This window comes from Gavia stellata, chromosome 7 (genome assembly GCF_030936135.1).
Source record: "Gavia stellata isolate bGavSte3 chromosome 7, bGavSte3.hap2, whole genome shotgun sequence".
Classification (NCBI taxonomy): Eukaryota; Metazoa; Chordata; class Aves; order Gaviiformes; family Gaviidae; genus Gavia; species Gavia stellata.
The window spans coordinates 46,486,306-46,505,924 of NC_082600.1; the positions used below are offsets into that span (position 1 = coordinate 46,486,306).

The 19,619-nt window shown below is 53.9% G+C and overlaps 1 protein-coding gene across 1 annotated transcript in view; it reads left to right on the top strand.

The window, feature by feature from the left end:
* ALX4 (ALX homeobox 4) overlaps window positions 1-19,619 on the top strand; it is a 39,353-nt gene that overhangs the window by 15,100 nt on the left and 4,634 nt on the right. Inside the window, exon 2 of the mRNA XM_059819878.1 lies at window positions 13,450-13,760. Within this exon, the coding sequence (XP_059675861.1) occupies window positions 13,450-13,760 (311 nt within the window). The remainder of the gene's footprint in view (window positions 1-13,449; window positions 13,761-19,619) is intronic.

Below are 19,619 nucleotides of genomic sequence, written 5' to 3' on the forward strand. Positions count from 1 at the left end.
CGTTATGTTTGCAAATTGTCTGTGAGGAAGGTATGATTTTTTGAGGTCCTGTCTGGAACCCAGGATTGTTGTTGGGATGGCGTTTGTGAGTAATCTTTGGTCAGCAGATTGTGCGTGTGTGTCAACCGGTGCAAGAAGTAGGGAGCAGAAAGGTGACCTGTGCTGGTGAGTGGAAGGTAGGTGCACGGTGGACACATGCAGTAAGAGTCTTTTCTGTTCCCTGGTTGGATGAGCAGCACTGGCAGAAGTAGGTTTCTGGGGCAAATACTCCTTTTCACGAGTTCTTAAAGATAATTTCTGTAAATATTTGCTAATACTTATTTGACATTTGCAGTCCCTCATGCCAACATGATCCCATCTTGGAATGTTAACTGGAAACAAACATCAAAGTGGGCATGAGCTCAGCTGATGTGGATACAGTCTTTAATTTAGGCTGATTTTCATGGTCATCATCTTTCACATTATCATCCAGTTCTGCTGAGAATCAGTGGTGCTCCAGGAGCTTCACTCTTTCCAAGATTCATGATTTTTTTGTTCTCTGTTAGGAAGTGTGTTACCAGAGTCACTGTTGTTTGTGTCTACTGTCAGACACTTCCTACCAAAACCCTGCCTCCAGTTGCTTCTAACTTAATCAAAACTTAACGATTTGGCCTAAAAGCTCTCACAGCAGTTGTTTGCCTCTGGCTGGTTTTATAATACTATTTGTTTTAAAGTTCATCTGAATCAATTAAGCTGTTTCCAAGAACGCAGCTAAAACTAAGCACGTTTTTGTTTTCTCCATGTCCGAAAAAAAACGACGATGGCTTTTTTCAAAAGTTCTGGTGCACTGTGCTGTGCAGCCAGAACATCAGGCTTGCAGTGGAGCTGGGCTTTGGGTAGCAAATGTGCTTCATGCCTTTCTTCTGAAAAATTGTCCAAGAACAAGCCTTAAGGAGCTGTGGTTCTCACTCCCTCCATAGCAACAGCTTTGATCTTCACACCTAAATATGCTGCAGATTTCCCATGTTCTGGGCTTGTTTCCAGCCAGGTCTGTACTCTCTCTTCTTGCAGTGGCCATTTACCCCAGGAGAAGGTCCAACCTTCCTTGGACCCAGGCAAAGCAGGGGAGCACATTGTTTGATGTAACTACAGACAGAAGAAAAGCTGTACCTGGGGAAGCAGCTGAAGGCTGGGATAAGGAATCTGGATGTGGCAGAATAGTCGGAAGACTGGGGAGTGTGTCGTGTGTCGGACTGAACGGGGGCTTAGGACTGGTACAGGTACTGGCAAAGGTACAAAGGTAGTGTGTTATTCGGTGCATCTGAGGAGCGTACTGAGGCCAACAGGACCTTCATCTCCAAGGTGCAAAAATATTAGACAGTGCTAAGTACTTTTTAAAACCCAGGTTTAGGTATCTCAGAGCAGTTGTTCTATGCTTGGTGGCTCTCCGTCTCGGTTTGCCATCCGTACAACATGAGCAATAGCGGTGCTTCGTCTCACCGGGCTGGTTGTGGCTCAGGCATCTCTGTGTGACCCTCCGAGAGGGCTCCGTGAATGCTGCGGGAAACCCACTGCTGACCAGCGTGTGGATGCCATGCGGTACGTAAGGATTGCCTTCACACGCTGGATGATGAGAAGAAAAGAGAGAACTGTTCACCAGCAGTAGAGATGCAGTATATATGCCCTGAAGACCCAAGAAGCAAGAAATATTTTAGAAAAGAAATAAGAGGAAAGGCTCAAAAGCCATTTTCACGGTGCTCTCACTGTTTATCCCCCTGCATCCCGTAGACGTGTTTGGTCCCTGCATTGGGTGTAATCGTGGTGTCAAGCAGCCAGGGGCCACCCCAGGCTGGCAGAGGCGGCTGCAGCCCATCAGCGCCGGTGGAGCCGCACCGCTCCGGGCACTATCCGCAGCTGCAACAGCATGAGAGGCAAAAGTCCTCTCCGGTCCGGTTTGTCCCCAGAAAAAATTGGTCCCAGAGTGGCTTTATAAAGGGATTCAGTGCTGCAGGTGCTGGTGAGAGATCCGTATCTTGGCCTGGTTCGGTCACCACCAAATGCCGTGGCCAGACGCTGGTAACATCAGTGGTCAGGGTCGAGCGGCTGGAGAGCCCACGCAGGATGGACGGGCGCTGTGGGAGTGCGGCTCACCGGGCGTGGGTCGGGTGGAGAGGTGGAGAAGGAAGTAAGGGTCAAATTCTTTTGGCTCATGCAAACCTACTTCTTTCTTTCTTTCTGTTCCCCGGTGACAGTTAAATGTGTTGCAAGGTGAAGTAGTCCTCAAGTGAAATGAAATCCCCCTTCTCAGGCCTCGGAGCGCGTAGCGCCCTGAATTACTGGACAAGCGCCGTTTACCCTTTCAGCAATTCACGACTCCCCTTTCGCAAGTAAGAGCACACTTCTGTGGATGTTTTCCTTGTTCAGTGCTACCTACTGGATTTTTCTTTTCTTAATAACTGTCTTTTGCCCTGCATCTTGCTATTCTCAACTCAGAATGAAAAACGTAAGTTGCTGGCTGTGAATACTATTCACTCTTCATTTACCAGAGGAATCTTAGGCACATTCATCCCATTTCCTTTTCATGCCTCATTATCAATAAACCTTTGCCTCGCTGCTTCTGTAAATCATTTTCATCCTTTTCCTTTGCGAACCGTGTGCTTGGGCTCTTGCACAAATGTCTCGTGAGAGTAATGGGCCATGTCATGTAGTATCGTTTTCACTCCTTGGTAAGCTGGCAAAACTTCATTAAGAGGAGATTATTGAACTGCACGTATATATATTTTTTGGATGAAGAAAGCATTGCACTTAAACCATGAAGCAAGCAGGGTTTCCCAGTATTTTCCCGAGCACAGCAGCTTGCATCAGTGGTTGATATAATTCAAAAGACTTAGCTCCCTGGCTCCCATGGGGAACACGCACCTTCTCTCTGCTGTGATACAAAGGACGTGGAGCTAACCCTTCAGAGAGAAAAGTGCACTAAGTTGGGGGTTAGATTTCAGGGCCAAGGAGATATGGGGGAGAGTTTCAAACATCCTTTCCCTCCTCCCCATGGCCCCAACAGAAGGAAATGCAAGGCGTGAGATGGTAGCACCTGCGATTGATGGTGGGTTCCCGTCGGAGACTGGAGCAGTGCTGACGGTTCCCCACCTTGGCGGTTGCTCTTCGCGGCAAATGCCAGCGGTGGACGTAGACCCGGAGCCAGGTTAGGGCAAGGGAGGACTGGCTGCTGCAGAGGCTGGAGGGATCCTACAGAGGCCAAGAGTTTATCCAACTTCAGTTTAACTGGAGCTGAAATGCATTCCTCTAACGCAGGGCAGCGGAGGTTAACGGAGTCCTTTTTGTAGAGGTTTTATGACACTCTTTGGGGATACGTATAAGAAGACTGGAGCGTTCTGAGTAATTCAAATAAATATTTGTTTAGACTGTGTAAGGGGCAATTGGAGTTTCCAGGCAGGTCAGTTTTGGATGGATTTTTCTTTCTTTGCCCTATAGCGTAGACATGCTGCGGTTCACGGTTCTCCTGGTCAGTGAGACCTTGAGGCCACCATGCACCCCCTGTACTGCATGGGGGGGCCTCACAGGGACTGAGGACAACAGCCCCTGGCTAGCAGGGGTGGCCGGTGTCCTCAGACCCTGCCGTGACTCCGGGCTTCCCCCTCTCCCTGGGCACCAGCATCTCCCCTCGGCAGGAAAACCCTGCGGGACAGCAGCACCATCCCCATCTCCTGACCCCACGGCACGGAGATTTTTTGCAGCGGGTGACCTGAGCAATGGGACGAGGAGGAGCGTAGAGGTTGGGGGAAACAACCTGCCCCTGTCAGGTTTGCTGTTGGTTATCGTGTCTTTGTTTTTGGTTGGCAAGTTCCCAGTTTGCTTGCACTGCTTCTTGCTTCAGTTTGTGATTTTGCTGCCCATTTTCTCTCCGCCAGTAAAAGCTGATGCCAGCCCGCCGCCCAGCCCCAGTGCCTGTGAATTGGTGGGCTTGGTAGCCAGAAACCTAATTTCTTTCTGGAATACTTCTAAAAGCCTAGCGCTCGTAGGAACATCATTAGCAATTTCCAGACCTGGCTGGCCTTGAGTTTTGCAATGTGTAGCCAGAATGGAAATAAGTTTTAGCTGTGCTTCCAAGAACGGGCAGGTTTGGGAAAGGCTGAATGTTTTCCTTCCCTCGTCTGGGCCTTTCTTTACTAATCAGCTGTATAAAACTGAAGAACAGCAGAACTATTTTCTTAAAGAACCTGGCCCAAACTTCGGCCCAACGTTTAAACTCGACCCTTTCTGTGGTTCAGTGACGTTCAGCCAACTTTGGGTGTTTTCTGTTTTTGCTTCAGCTTTCCCATCGCTTCTGCTTTCCAATTTCCAAGCGAAAACGATAGCACCCAAATCCCCCTGAGATGCGCCATACTTGGGTAGCAAAGGGGCTGCCGCAGCATCTCCTCCCACCTCGGCGTCCCCAGCTCTTCTCCGCGGGGGCACCTGGGGGTCCAAATCGGGATGCAGGAGAAGCAGCGCAGGAGCTGTGCTGGGCAGATTTGTTGGGGCTTGTCTGACTGCCCGTCTGAAGTACGTAACGCTTCACTTTAAGCATAAGGGTAGTCCAGGGACACACATATGCGGCAGCGCTTTGCCGGATTAGGGCCGCAGGCTGCCTGCTTCAGCTAGGCAGAGCCCGCTCAGATGCCTCTCTGGCCAGTGCCTGCAAGCCTTTTGAAGTTCCTCTGTCACTAATTTAAAACAGGACTCCATAATGCAGAGGCAGCTGAGCTCTTGCTCAGCTCGTGACAAAATGGCTTGAATCTCCCTCCTCCTGCCCCCCTGCTCCGCCGGTTATTTCAGGTTGCGGCTCCAGCCCTGTTACCAGCAGCTCAAAACAGGCAACTGGAAGTCACCTCTGGGAGGCAGCTGAACTTCAGCAATGCATCGCTGCCTCTGCTGTGAAGAGGTTGCTTTTGCAAACCAGACAGACAGAAGAATGCAGAGAGAGAGACAGACTGACGGACGGACTGACCGGCCGACGGCGTGAACGCTGTCCGGGCAGGCACAGACGCATAGGATGGGGTGAATCACTCTCCAAGCTGGCAGCGGGGAATTAAACTGTGCCATAGCCAGATGTTAGAGCAAGGCTCAACTCCCTCCAGGTGGTTTTGCCTCCCCAGCCCTCCCCAGCAGCTGGAAGGAGCGTCCCCCGCTCTCCTCTAACTTGACGGCTGATTTATATCTGCTGTCCTACGCGACGGCTGGTGGTGCCTCGCTTGGTGTGCGGTTAACGTGGAAGGTGACACATGTTGAAGGTTGGACGGGTGTCTCTTGCCTCCCTCTCGCCCCGATGGAGCGGATGCCCTGCTGACCCAGCACCCAGCCTTGGACGGAAATCCTAGGGGAAATGTCCGGGGCGTGTTGTGGGGAAGAGGGAGGCACTGAGCGGTTGCGGGGGAAAGCTCTGGAGGAGATGACAACTTGCAGTGAAGAGCTCCCTTTTGTCTTGCAGTGCTCAGGCAAGGGATCTTTTCAGATCCTTGCGGTGGCCGAAGGGCAGGGATGAGGTTAAGATGAATTTATAAATCCACATCCGATGGGGAGGCTTACACTCTTCCTTTCAGAGTGAGAGCTTAGCCCTAAGCCCTGCATCGCCCTCGTCTGTCACTCACAACAGAACAACCCTCAGTGTTTCCACCGGCACTGCCTGCCGCCAGCCCCGGAGCCCCCAGCACGTACCTTTCCCTGCTGCAGGTACGGGGCCCGGCTTTATAAGGCCTCGGAGCAGGGAGGGGGTTGAATCCTGGCCACCTTAAACACCATCGTCACGTAGCTCTGCTGGACCTAATTTCCAAATGGGGAGGAGCAACCTTGTTATAGCTAGATTTTCTGAAGGAAACACAGTCCTGAGAGAACGTGATGATCCTAAGATAAGGCAGACGGGGCAGATGTTGCCCCAGATGCTGGTGACCCGTTAGTGACGCTCAGCTCAGACGGGAGCGGGACAGAGGCCCCATGTTGGGTCAGTGCATCGGGGCATGCGAAACCCCAAGCTGGCGATAGTGCTTGTCTGCCGAGAATGAAAGTCTTCAGCAAACAGCTGCCTATTCTGCCTTTCATTTACCCAAGGGTCTGTGGACCCTTTTGGACTTAACTCCCAATAAACAGCTACTGGCCTATGGGTAGGTATGAGTCTACGACTGAGATGATCCCATTCAATATTGTGTCCTGTATTAGTGATGCTGATTTCTTTTTTTCCTTTATCAGCTCCCATACTTTGTCTTATTCAGCATTGAGCCAAGTCTTGAGAGCAGTTAGGTGCTCACATCTGGCTCTGAGGGACTTGAGCAAAGCCAAGACCCTCAGCTGACCATGGCCATGGCAGGGCAATGCAGGATTGCTTTGGAAGGAGTAGACTACTTATCCAAAAGGCATCAAATTCAGAGCTAAAGGGAAACTGGAAGCCCTTTCAAGCCCCCTTCCAATCCTTGCCTGCCTCGTCCATCTTCTTTGGCAGACAAGCACTGGTGATACATCAGTTCAGGGGCAGTAGGTGGCTTTTGGTGCACATGCACTGTTTTAGGCGGAGACGCGAGTAGGACATAACCCACAATTATTTCCCGTCTGTTTGTGACATGCCTACAGTGGGAAATAAAAGAGACATTTTAAAACGCAGTAGCTGCCCCATCTTGACTGTCATACTTTCAAGCAGGACTTTGCACGTAGCCTGGCGTGCTGAAAACCCGTAGCTGACCCCGCTCAGCCCTAAGCCTGGGGCTGCCTGTGTGGGATCTACTGAGGGTCTGGCTGCCACTGAGCTGCACAGAGGTGACTGTCACCTCCCTCCACTGTCACTTAAAAGCCATCTTGTGGCTGGTCCTGGCATGGCAGAGCACATCCCCAAGGCACTGAAGATCTTCAGGTGTCAGAGAGGAGAGAGCCAGGTCACTAAGGAATTCATGGGTTCCCCAGAGAGAGCCAAGATCCCCAGCCTCAGAATATTGGGCATAAACAATAATCTCTTTTCACGTGCGGTAGTGAGGAAGCCAACAGAGCAGTTTTATTTTCTCCCCGTGGAGGCAACGGCAGTACATTTTCTGGCTCTTTTTCTTTTCCTATATCACATTCTGGGAGCCAGAAATTACAACAGGTTGCTAGAAGCATTTTTGTGCCTTCAAAATTTGCTAGTCAGCTCTTTCCTGCTCTTCAAATGAACGTGCCACATGAGGAAGGACTCGGGGCGTAAACTGTGCCTTTTTGCTCTAGCCACAGCTTCTATGCAGAGTTTTCAGAATTGATTTGTTTACATAAAAGTCAGTTTTGTTAGCGTCCTTTAAATAACATGAAAGAGGAGCAAGCAGCGCATGTTGCATTTGTCCAGATGGTGCTGAGCTCTCCCCAAGTAGCCACAGGGTGCGTGAATTCAGCTAATCAGACAATAAAGCAATACGTGCCCTCGAAAGCAGATGTGCATATGGGGAAAAAAAAAAAAAAACTAGTGCAGAAAAAAAACAAGAGGAACAGCAACTTCCACAAACAAATAACACACACGCACACGTTCTCCAGGCTTGCTGTGACGTTAGCTTCTCAGCAGCGCTGGAGTTAATGTTTATCAAGCTTCTGTCCCCAAACTCACCCAGTGATTTATTCGAGGGGAACGTAACCAGCCAGGCACGTGAGGGTCTATGTGCAGCCAGGGCTGAGGTGGTTCTGACTCCCAGAGAAGCATCTCCGAGGCGCGCAGGGTGCAGATAGAGCCGGTGACTTATGTTAGATACGCTGGCTGCAGGGCCACTAAGAGCCTGTGCACCCATGGGTGCTGTGTGGCACCTTTGGCATTGTCCCCAGACTGCCTTTCAGGAACAGAGGGGTTTTTTTGAGAATTTTTCTGCTCCAGGCCTTAGTGTTGCTCCTGCCATATGCTCTGCTCGGAAAAATAAGCCTCTTCTTGAAGAAAGTGGCTCTAGGTATAGTCAGGAGGAGCACAGTAGAAAGAAACACTCCTCTCTCCCTTTCATCTTTCTATGAATAGGCTTTTCTGCGGGAATTTGCTGTGTCTGTAATTAGCTCCCCGAGGTGGCCAGGTATTTCACAGCTATTTTTAGTCTGAGGGTTTCACTGTGATGTCCCTGCTTCGCTGTAGAGCCTCAGGAGGCTGCAGGCAGCAGCACCAGCAGCTTTGGTTGGGCTCAGCAGAGATGGACGATGTCCATGCAGCTGAGCACATTCATGCAGTGGTCTTCCTCACACACACACACAGTGGGAAGTCGGTGCGTGCCATGCTGTGAGCAGAGGAGCTGTGTGGAGTATATTCCAGCTTTCCTTCAGGTTCTGCAGGTCCCTGGCTGGGATAAATGGACAGACGTGCTTTCATACAGGACCCAGCTCTGCTTTATGCAAATTCAAGGGAGCTGCAAACACAAGGAGATGTGTTCATCCTCATCCGGAGTTGAAATGGAGATGCTCCAACCAGCTTCTGTTTAGCAGCTTCCAGAACAATGCCAATGGCTTGTAGACTTCTACCACCTGCAACTGAGATGGATGCTGCCCAGTTTTACACTTCAGTTGGGCCCAAGAGTGAGGGTATGATTAAGTAGCTGATCGTTGCTAATACAACCAGTGATGCCAGATTCAGTCACAGAATTCTGGGTCTTCTCTCCATCTTTAAACTCTTCTCTCCGTCTGCAGACTGCAAGAGAGCTCACACCCTGACTGGGAATAAACCTAAAGATTTGGACCTTTGTATGTCTAAAATCCAGCTGCTCCGTTTTATCCTATACAACCCAAAATGTGGATATTTTTTAAATGCTAGCCCTGTGCTGACTTCTAGGCTGCAATGACAGACAGGAGGCAGAAGGCTGCAACAGACAACTTGGGAACAAGTATAATGGCTTCAGCATGTGTTAAGGCAAGATCACAAGGGCTGGATAAGGTTACTGTGGCCGGCCAAGTCCTGGACGTGTGCTGGCTGGGCTGTGGTGAAAATCTTCCATGGTAAGAAGTGTAGAATACACTGCCCAAACCCTATCTAGGCAAAATTTTAGCTGGTATTATTTTAGCCCTGGTATTTCAGCAACAGTTGAGAGAATGACATTAAGAGCCAGAATTGGATTTAAAAAGCCTTCTTAAACATCTGCACTAGAGGTTTTGGATTTTTTTTTTTTTTTAAAAAGCCTCATATTGCTATGAAAAGTAGAATTCAGACCATGGCTGTGCAGGCAGGGAGAGGCACCAGGAAACGGCCAGCGTAGGAGGCCATAGGGATGTAGGGATGGGCAGGGGGGGAAAGCCCTGTGCCCACGCCTGGGTCGGAAGGCAGAAGGCCCCTACGCCACTTAGCGCGGGAGCAGAGAGGCCGTCTGGCGCAGCCACACGCCGCCAGCGCCGCGCGCTTTGGAAGTGGGTTGTCCGCTGCTGTGTGCTGGTAGGTGTCCAGGTGTCCCGGGATACTCTCAGAACCACCCCCTGGGGCCAGGATAGCGTGGGGCTCCTCGCTGAGACCGTAACGGCTCGGATGAGATGCTGCCAGAGCAGTTCATTAGCAACGCCAAGACCCTGCAGGCTTCTTTGCTTGCAGCAAACAGCCCTGTGCTACCTGCGACCCTGGGTTTTGCTGGCTGTGTAACTGTCTTCCAACCTCTTCTTAGGCTGCGGGGCTGCAATCACCAGTCACAGGGTCTATCGCAAAGGAGTCGCGGCTTGTCATCTGTGTGCTGTGCAAAGGAGACCTATCATTTCAAGCTGAGCCCGAAGCTGTGTATTTGAAACATCCCACTCTCCCTTGCCATGTGGTTGCACCAAGCTGACATGGCACTAAATTAAATTTCATGGTTAAGATTGTACATAGAGAAGATTTTACTTCATCACCCTCCAAAAATAGCACGCTTCAGGGAAAAAAAAAAAGATATGAGTTGGGAATCCAAATGTTGTGATGGCGTGGTTAAAATGCCCTTCCCTCTAGCAAGGGTGTCTGCAGAGCGGTGTGCTGCCTGGACATCCCTGGGGCTCACTGCGTGGCCACGCGTGCAGCGTGGTCTGTGTTTCCTGCACCCCACTCCTCCTCGGTGGGGTTCCCAGGAGAGATGTGGTGAGATCGGAAAGGTATTTCCCCTCCAGGTGAATCGGGGATGCAGGCAGCTCTCCTGCCCGAAGGATGGGGGCTCACGTGCCCAACTGTCCTGGGCTGTCCCTACCCATTGGCAGCTGACACAGGGTGACACAGGGAAGTGCCGATGGTCTTGCAGGCGGCCAAGGCACTGGGAGAGCAGGGTATCAGCGTGGGAAGCCAGAAAACATCCTCTTCCTACTGCTATGAGGGCAAGGATGGAGTCGCAAGCAGTGAAGGAGGCATCAAGCGGTCCTGTCGGGCTTGTAAGGGTGCAATGATACTCACATTACCTCCCTGTCATGGAGATCTTCACAATATGTAACTCAAGGTCTCCCTAGGTTTGATTAGAAACAGACACCCCAAACTTTGCACTGAAACTTTGAGGCCATCTCCAGTTACAGGAAGTCTGGGCATATCCATATGCAGATGTATGCAATTTGTTTCACTTCAGCAGTTAGCATGACTGTTTTGAGGTCAGGGAGCCTGTTCCTAGGGAATGAGAGTTCCTCCTCTGGATGCTCAGCCGAGGGCGGATGCACGCCATCCCCTCCCTACACCGCCATCCCCGTCCCTGCTGAAAGCCCCAGGACCGGCTCCCAGCTACAGTTTGAGCTATGCAGTCAATGAAATTACACCAGACCCAGAGCTTTTCTCTGTGTGCGTGTGTTTGTGCAGACCCTTCCCCAGCTAGCTGAGCTGCTCGAGCAGATAAGAGACGGCAGAGGAGTTCCCAAGGAATGGCCTCAGGTCTTGCGTTTGCTGCTGCTGGAGTCGCAGGGGACCTGGGAGTTAGGGAGGCAGCCAGCACAAAGGCACGGGGGAAAGCGTACTGAGCTTCCTGACATCATAAATAATAAAAAGAGAAAGAAGGGAGATAAAAATTTCCTGGAATACTTTTTATTTATTACTATTTACTATTACTATTTACTCTAACTATTACTATTTACTATAATACTATTTATTTGTTACTCCACCTCCACTGACTCTCATAGGTGGTAGTCAGTTACTGCAGACTTTCTGAAACTGTTTTATTATCATCAGTTTTGAAAATAATAAATACCATGGCCGTAGCACACGATTTACCCAGGCTGTGGGGCAGGGCACTGCCCAAGCGCATCCGAAGAGCGGCGGAGCAGCTCAGCCCATCGGAGAGTGCCGCAAAGAGGAGGCAGGGTGGCAGTTCCTAGGGATCAAAGCGAAGAGAGTTGAGATTGGCGGCATTAGGCTTTGCTGAGCTTTACATGGAGCTCCTCAAAAGCCTGAGGGAACAGTATTAGAGAAAGCAATAAATCTGAAAATACAGTAGGGTGGTAGTGGTAGATAGCTCCCGCGTCTCCGGTGCTTTCATCCCAGTCCTGCCCTCGACTCCTCTGGACTAACTGGGCAATATTTTTTTCTCAAATCCCTTTCACAGCTCATCCTCCCAAGCTTAAACTTGGGCCTTCCTTGCCCTCGTGCCCGAGGGTGACAGCTACATTTCATCCTCCTGGTTTCATCCCAGCCACCTCAATGCAGCCTTTCAGCTGCGAGAGGGAGAAAAGTGCGAGGATACGTACACCTCCTCACAAGCCCGCTGGTGGGCTTTTGGCTGTGAAGGCGTGACAGAGCTGTTCACAGAAGGGCTAAACAGTAAATATATATTGTGAATTAGGTGGTAGGATGTTGTAATGAGGGACAAATGCTGGAAAAAATGGGGATTTCCAGAGACATGGGGTAAGATGCCTGAGCTGGCGTTAATGACCCTGGATAATGACACTGCTGAGGGAAATCTCCTGGTGGGGACATCACTAAATGGTGGAGCTGTTTCCCAGAAAGACTGATCCAGGACCGAGAACATTTAAAAATAGGCTAATGCGAAATTTAAAAAAAAAAAAAAAGATTAGCCAGTTGGCATGACCTTGGCTTGGTAAGGAGAGCACGGATAGGAAGGACCGCTGCACCCTTTCCTTCCCAGACTTTTAGGAGCTGAGTGTAGCAGCTCAAGGTTTAACCTACATTAGGGCTACCATGGTTTTTGTCCAAAGATCCCAGCCAGAAACGTGGGCAGGTGTGACACTGGGCTGCGCAGCACACACCGGGCAGGCCAGCCGCTCACCCAAATCCCTCTTTTTGGGGACGTGGTCTAGTGGGCATGGTGGTGTTGGGTTGATGGTTGGACTTGATGATCTTATAGGTCTTTTCCAACCTTAATGTTTCAGTGATTCTGTGGTCTGGGGACAGCCCGCCACGCAGAGCCGCAGGCGGGCAGGATCCTGCTGGCACGGCAGTGGGCTTCTTGCTAATGAAGGGGACACCACTGGTGCTGGAGGCGGGAGGTGGGCAGGAGAGGATGCCCCATCACCGCACCCTTGGCCTGCGCCTGAGGGCACGTACACATGGCTTCACTCGTAGCTGCTAAACCTTAGAGAGGAACCAGCTCGCTGCAGTGGTTGAAACGTCCACCTCCTGCTTCGCCATACTGCTCTTGTACCTCACGGCCCGTTAATCGCTCAGGGCAGCCAGGCAGGAACAGCCTCCAAGGCTGCTGTCAGACTCCTCTCATTTCTCTCTGCCCTGCACGCAGGCTGGGGCGTTTCCGTAGGCATCTCACATCAGCCTTTTTTGCGGCACTACGCGCCGTTCATCGCCTCTTCGCCAAAAGCAGTGCAAGTCCTCGCAGAAGGCTGTGGGGGGGCTGTGGGGTGATGGTCAGGAACCCCTCTGCTGACATGCCACCCTTGCCTGGGGATGCACGAGCAGAAAGCAGATCCCACCGAGTGCCACGCGTGGCTGCTGCGTGCCCCTGGTTTTCCACCCTGTGTTATTTGGTAGGGGAGCACAGGTGGGCTGGTGACTGGGATCATCCTCCGACGCCTGGGTTTGGGTCCCTCTGTCCTCAGAGACCTCTCCTGTGGCCAGGACCGAGGCACGTAGTGCTCCGTGGGGTTCAGTCCCACTGTGGGTGGTGGGAGGGCGGAGGAGGATCTCGCTGGGGTGCGTGCACGTGAGCGTGCTGGGCTCGTGGAAGGGGACCGGGAGGAGCTGGCAGAGCTCGCCCCAACCTCCCCTTCCGCGGCTCTGCAGGCATCCGTGGGCTGCGATCAGCCCCCCTGGCATAACAGCCACCGAGCTGGGCTCCAGCACCCTCTGAGGCGGAGGCCGGCAGCTTTCCTGTGCCCACCCAGGGCAGCCCTCTGCCTCTCATCCCTCCTCCGCCGCTGCCCGGGACGGTCTCATCCTCTCTGCCTTTGGGGACTGCTGCCCAACTGCCACAGCTCGCTTTAGTTGGTTGAACCAATTAATTGGTTGAAAGATTTATATCCGTTTCCTTCTCTCTCTCTCTCTTCCCCTCCCCACCCTGCTCAAACCTGCCCTCCTCTCCCTTCCCCACCCTCCCACCCATATAGGTAAGGAGAGCAGTTTGGGAGAGGCTGACTTGCAGCCGAGCTCCGACCCTTCGGGAATGGACAGCAGCTACCTCAGCGTGAAGGAGGCCGGGGTGAAAGTGCCCCAGGACAGGGCCAGCACGGACCTCCCCAGCCCCATGGACAAGGCTGACTCGGAGAGCAACAAGGGCAAAAAGCGGAGGAACCGCACCACCTTCACTAGCTACCAGCTGGAGGAGCTGGAGAAGGTCTTCCAGAAGACCCACTACCCAGACGTCTATGCCAGGGAGCAGCTAGCCATGAGGACAGACCTCACCGAGGCTCGCGTACAGGTAACGGGGGATGCCCTGGGGCTGGGCGAGGGGTGGGCGAGCTGCAAACAAGCCCCTGCTCTCTGGGGAATAAAAACGTAAGCCTTGCAAATTTGCTGTGCTTGAGGTCACCTGCAGCCCCACCACAGCCTACGCAGAGCCCGTGCCGCAGGCTGGCACGCCTCGCCAGCACGCTGAGGCACAGGGACGGGACGGGGAGGTACGCCCATGTCTGACACTAGCGTCAGCTCCTTTATTTGGGCTGGTGTCCGGAGCTGCAGCGTTCACAGAGAGGTCTCTTGTCCTTGCGCCAGCGGGGCAGCAGGCAGGTAAGCCTCTCCATCACCCTAAAGAAAGCTATTACAAAACCTGCTTTCTTCCGGAGACTCGGCAGGGGACACGGGTCCATTAGTCTGCGTGGGAGCAAGCTTTCCCACCATATGGGCTCTTTCTGGTAGATGCAGATGGTGGATGCTGATGGGGGTGCAGAGGGGACCGGGACATTCAGTACCAGAGAGCACGAGGTGATACGGGAGAGGCAGCTCTTGCTGCCTGCTTGGCTAAGCAGGAGTTGAGACTGCATGAAGCCTGGTGATCTGGAGCAAAAAGGTTCCCCCCCACATCTTGAGACGAGCAGGAGAGTCAAACAGCCGTGCTGCGGTCTCACCGCCTCCACCCGCGCAGGTGCCCGCTCCCATGAACCAGCTCCCCTGAACTAACCTGGGGGTCCAGCAGAGCCAAACTCCACACTGAAGGAGTGAATAATTCTCCGAATGCTGCTCTTTCCTCTGAGCCAAGGTTAAACCGAAGGCCTGGCAGAGCTCAGAAGCATTTGCCAAAAGGAGAACCATCACTTGGAAGGGACATCCGCAGCCTTGATGGCCGTCAAAGGTGCCGCTGAAGCTTGGGCTCTCATTCTCCAGTCTAGCTAATCCCATGACTTCTGTCTGCAGGCATTTACCAGCTCACCATCCCCAGCGTCGAGAATAGCTGGCGTGTGGAGGCATCTGATTATCCCCTTATTCCGGGAAGACTCCCAGGGCCCAGGCAGCCTGGCTTGCCCTCTGCTCTAACCTTTACAAGCCGTTCTTGCAAACAGTCGACGCAGTCAGGCCAGCATCCTTGCATAAGTCCATTTTTCTCTGTATGTTTACTTCCAGTTTCAACCAGCTGCAGGATTTTTCTTGTCTGCTTGCCCGAATCGGTTTGCAGGGCTGGTGTGCTCTTCTTCCCCACAGCTGTTTCTCTTCAGGCCGGACACGGCTGCGTTTCAGCAGAAAGCAGCGCGATTCCCGTTGGTCCCGTGCCTAGCGTGCCGAGCGCTGCGGGATGGGCAGAGGAAGGCAGCGCTACTTCTGCGGCTGGACGCAGCCCTTGATTTCCCAGGGAGACATCACAAGCGCTGATGGGGTCTCCTGGGAGGCCAGGCGCAGCGTTGGGTTACCGACTGCACAGGGCATGAAATTCCTTGCGCTCAGGAATGAGAACGAGGTGCTGGAGGGTGGCGAGCCCCTCCCGCTCGCCTCCGAGCCAGGCTGCGCGGCTGGCGCGTCCCAGCTAGCGTGCAGGGCTGGCTAGCAGAGCCAGGGCAGGCGAGGCAGATGCAATCCACAAGTTCATTACTTACGACCCACGATGTCAGGGTTGGAGGTTTTTCCGCCCACTTTACCACTGGATAACACTGCGGCGGAGGGCAGAAGCACCTCCCCAGGCAGCCAGGAGGAAATCTGGCAGAGGGAGGGTGCAGCCTCGGGCTTTCACCCTGCCCTGAGATAGTTTCACCCAGCAGCCCGCTGCCATGGGCAGCCGAGAACAGCCTCCCTCCTCTTGCGACCACAGCTCGCACCTCTCACTTGGGATGGCGATGACAGGGCTCATGTAACGGAATGGCTGAAGGACTTCTCTAAGTGGTCTGGCCGCTCACGCACTTACCCCGGGGTGAAAGGGGTAAGCACTCGCATTTCACTCATTCCCCCAGCCCCGCCGGGAAGGACCCCGTCCCTCGGGCTGGGGGCTGGCACCCGGCCACCGCCTCGTGATGAAGGGCTGCCGTGCCCTCGGTAGACATTCAGGCTCCTTATCACTGGAGAGCGAGACCCAGCAGGTTGGTGCCGAGCGCTGGGGGTGCTGGCTGGGCACGCTCAGGGGCACCCCAGGTGCCAGGCGTTTCACATGGGTTCCCAGGGGGCTGGGGCTGCCGGCTAGCGAGCTGCTCAGCCTTGGCACAGCAGCGGCAGCCCCAGGAGGCATGGGGACACAGCCCGGGGTGGCACAGGGCTCTTCTGCTGGTGCGCTTCCCACGAGGGAGGCTTTCGGGGCCGGGGCCTTCGTGAATCACCCTAGTGCCTGTCTCCAGCTCTGGGTTGTGTTATAGCTTGTTTAGGCTTGGCTTTGGCATCCCGCACTTCTGGGGAGCTCTGCTCTGCAGGGGCCTCCCCGCGCCAGCGCGGCAGCACCGCGGACCACCAGCTCACAGCCGACGAGCGGGTGCGGGCACGGGGCAGCAGCCCAGGAGACCGATGGCGAAGCAAACGCCTGCTGCAAGGACCAAGGGCCCAACCAGCGTCAAGGCGGAGGGCAGAAATCACAAATAAGCCACGAGCCCCTTCCTTCTTCCCTCCTGCAAGCCAAATAGCTGCTAAGTACTCAGATGCCCTCCGCCGAGCTGGCAGGGGCTTGGATGCTGTGGGGTGTCTGGGCACACACCCGCTGCAGCCCCATGGGCTTTAAGAGGAGCTCAACAGTCCCTCTCCCAAGGAAGGTACGGTCCCCTAAGGGACGGCGAGTGTCCTGGGATAATTTCACGGAGGCCAGCTTCAGCTGCCTGCAAGGCTGAACTAAGCAAAGCGGCGCGGCAGGAAGGCGAGGAGCCCAGCAGGTTTGAGGTGTGATGCTCCATCCCACGGCTGAGCCAGCTTTTGGCTGGAGGTCGCTCCCTCCGGCCAGGCTCGGCTCCCTGGGGAGCGCAACCACCCCGCTGCAGGCAGGAGCAGATGCGGAGCCCAGACAGGCAAGTGGCAGCTCTGTTTTCTTTCCATCCCTTTCCCAAGCTCACGCTTCATTAGTGAAATAGCTGCCGGAGATCTCGGTGCCTGGAGAAGAGCCCATGCCAGCAGCGGGCACGGGGCGGGCCATGCTGTCTGCGGAGCGGTGGCATCCCGCAGCCTGGCTCCTCTCCTGCTCCGTTTCTCTGCCTGCCTTGGTTTCCAGCCATCAGCGATGGTGTCCGACAACGTCAAAGTTAGTTCTCCCTGCGATGCAATGCAACCTTTTCCCTGCCTGCCCCCCACGATCTGGCCCCTTGTTGCCAAGTACTATTAAACTACTGCGCATCCCTGTTTTCCGAAGCGGGAGCCGTAAGCCCTGCGCAGAGGCAGAGCCGCCCAGCCAGGGAGAGGCTGCTAGGGCTCAGAAACACACCTGCAAGGGTGCGCAGCGGGCGCTGCTTTCATGTAGGTCCTACGCAGCGTGCATATCCCATTCCTTTCTCCTCCTCTTCCACGTCTGGGGCTGCAGAGCCCCAGAAGGAGCCCCTGCTCGCTGCCAGCCTGAGCTTCTTCCAGCCCATCCAGGGCTGCAGCAGATGTCTGGGGCGGTGGCACTAGAGAAACATGGTAGACACGTGTATTCACGCACGGCTCCGTCACCTTGCGTGCAGACACATGTATAGGTGTCCCCAAGCCCACGCCGCCCCGGCTGCTTATCTCTCCCGGGCTGTGAGTATCTCTGCCTCCTGGCCTGCCCTGTGGCAGAGGAGAAAGAGATGGGGCTGGAAGGAGGCGTCACGGCCAGGGAACATAACCCCTCAGCCAGCCCCCCTGAGAGCCAGCCTTGTGATTGCTGGGACTGTTAATGAAATGTTTTTGGCGGTGACCCTGTGATGCGGCGGGGGCATGAAAGTGAGAGGGAAATGTCAAACTCCACTGTAGCAAAATCACCACCTTGGAGAAAAAAAAAAAAAAAAAAAAGAAAAGAAAAAAAGCAAAGCAAAGCAAGAAGTAATATATCTTGATCCCTTTTCCCCCATAAAACCCTGGGAGGCTGGTGGAAGGAGCGGAAAGACTGAGCTAAGCCTGCAGGAAATTAAACATGAAATGAAAACAAGCTCAAGTTATTCAATTCTCTCATCCCAGGCTCCGATTTCCCATTCCAGGCCACTGATAAAATGGTGTCCAGTTTCAGCGCTCAAGGATGAATTCTGGCTCTGTTCTTGCAGGCTGGAAAGCAAAGGGCTAGTGGCCATCTCCGGGAAGATGGGAGACGGTAGCAGAGGGATGGGGTCCTGGAGACAGACAGACAGACAGACAGACACACAGATGGAGGAGGACAGTGGGGCAGAACGGATGCTGCGAGCCTGCCAGGAGAGAGCGGGAGCACGTGAGGCTTGAACGCGGCGGGCAGCTCTGGCCCGCTGCCGGGCAGCGATGCAGCCAGGGGGGCTTGAGCACAGGGTGTGGGGCACCGGGCTGGATCCGGCCCCGCGGCCGCCACCAGCCCACCATCACCCGTGCAGAGGCCAGCCTCACCCTCCACCGCTGCACTGGGGCGGGTAGGAGAGCGGGGAAATCACCTTTTTCTTTAACTCGGAGGAGGGACAAGCGCAGGGATGCTCCCAACCACCCAGCCACGGCCAGAGGGGCCTGGGTGAGGTCCCGGCTCAGCCCATCCACCCGCGCCCTGCATGGGGCATGTGGGGTTTGGTGGCAGGGGCAGACTGCCGGGTGCAGCGGCAGCGAGACAGCGAGCAGGATCCTCCTGCTGTCTTTGTCTCAAGCCATTCCCGGCCTCTCCACCCCCCCCAGCACGTCAGCTGTGTATGCATATGGATTTAGGTACCAGCATATGGCTGAATGTTTATGGAGACATGAAACATTTTCTGTTCTGTAGATTTTTATAGGGCTGATTTGGTACATCAGGGCTTATCAAAGCGTTGTCTGCAGGAGTCAGATACATGACATTACCCTTCCCTCCCACTCTAATTGTTAACACTGAGATGCAGCCCACAATGACTGCTTATCCCCGCACAAAGTACCCCATCCTGACCCCAGAGGACACGCTGCACCCACTGCTGCAGCCTCCACTGTCACATCCCCATCCCACAGCAGCTCCTCTTGACTAAAAGTGACAGACAATGAAAGGAAAATGGACTTTTGTTGGGTTTTAGATTTGCTGTTTAAAAGCAGGTGTCTTTGCACTGCGGGACATGGTTTAATGGGCATGGTGGGGTTGGGTTGGTGGTTGGACTTGATGATCTTACAGGTCTTTTCCAACCTTAGTGATTCTGTGATTCTAAGATTGAGGAAGCCAGGAAATACTTAGGGTTAGTCGGTTTTTTGCTGACATCTTCACACTATACATTGCCCTGCCTGCCCTGTTTTCCCCGGAGCACTGTGGAGGCCTGGAGAAACCCGACTGCAAGATACCAAGCAGCCTAAAAGCACTTGGACCAGAGGAGAAAGGAGAACTTTAAGAAGTGGTCCAAACCTTGTTGCAAGCATTTTGGAGCAGCGGCTCGCTGCCAGCCCTCAGAGCATCTCCAGTGCCCCCGGCACCAGCGCTTGGACTGAAGACACTCTTCCTCTCAGCCTAATGCCATGGTTTGCCACAACTTCCCAGCCCACCAGCCGCGTGGGGATTGCAATTTGGGAACTGCCAGTTTAAACCATTTTCCTCTGCCAGCGCCAGTTCAATTCAATGGGTAAATGAGGAGCAGCAGAGGAAAAGCCTCCGCCGGAGACCCCCGCTCTGCCTTGGCTGACCCCGGGAAACCTCCCCGCGGCTCCGGCAGGCCCGGGGAAGCCAAGCACACAAATCCCACGCTGACCGCTTCGGAGGTCGCGCCGCAGAGCCGGGGACCGCCGTGGGAGCCTGCGCTCAGCC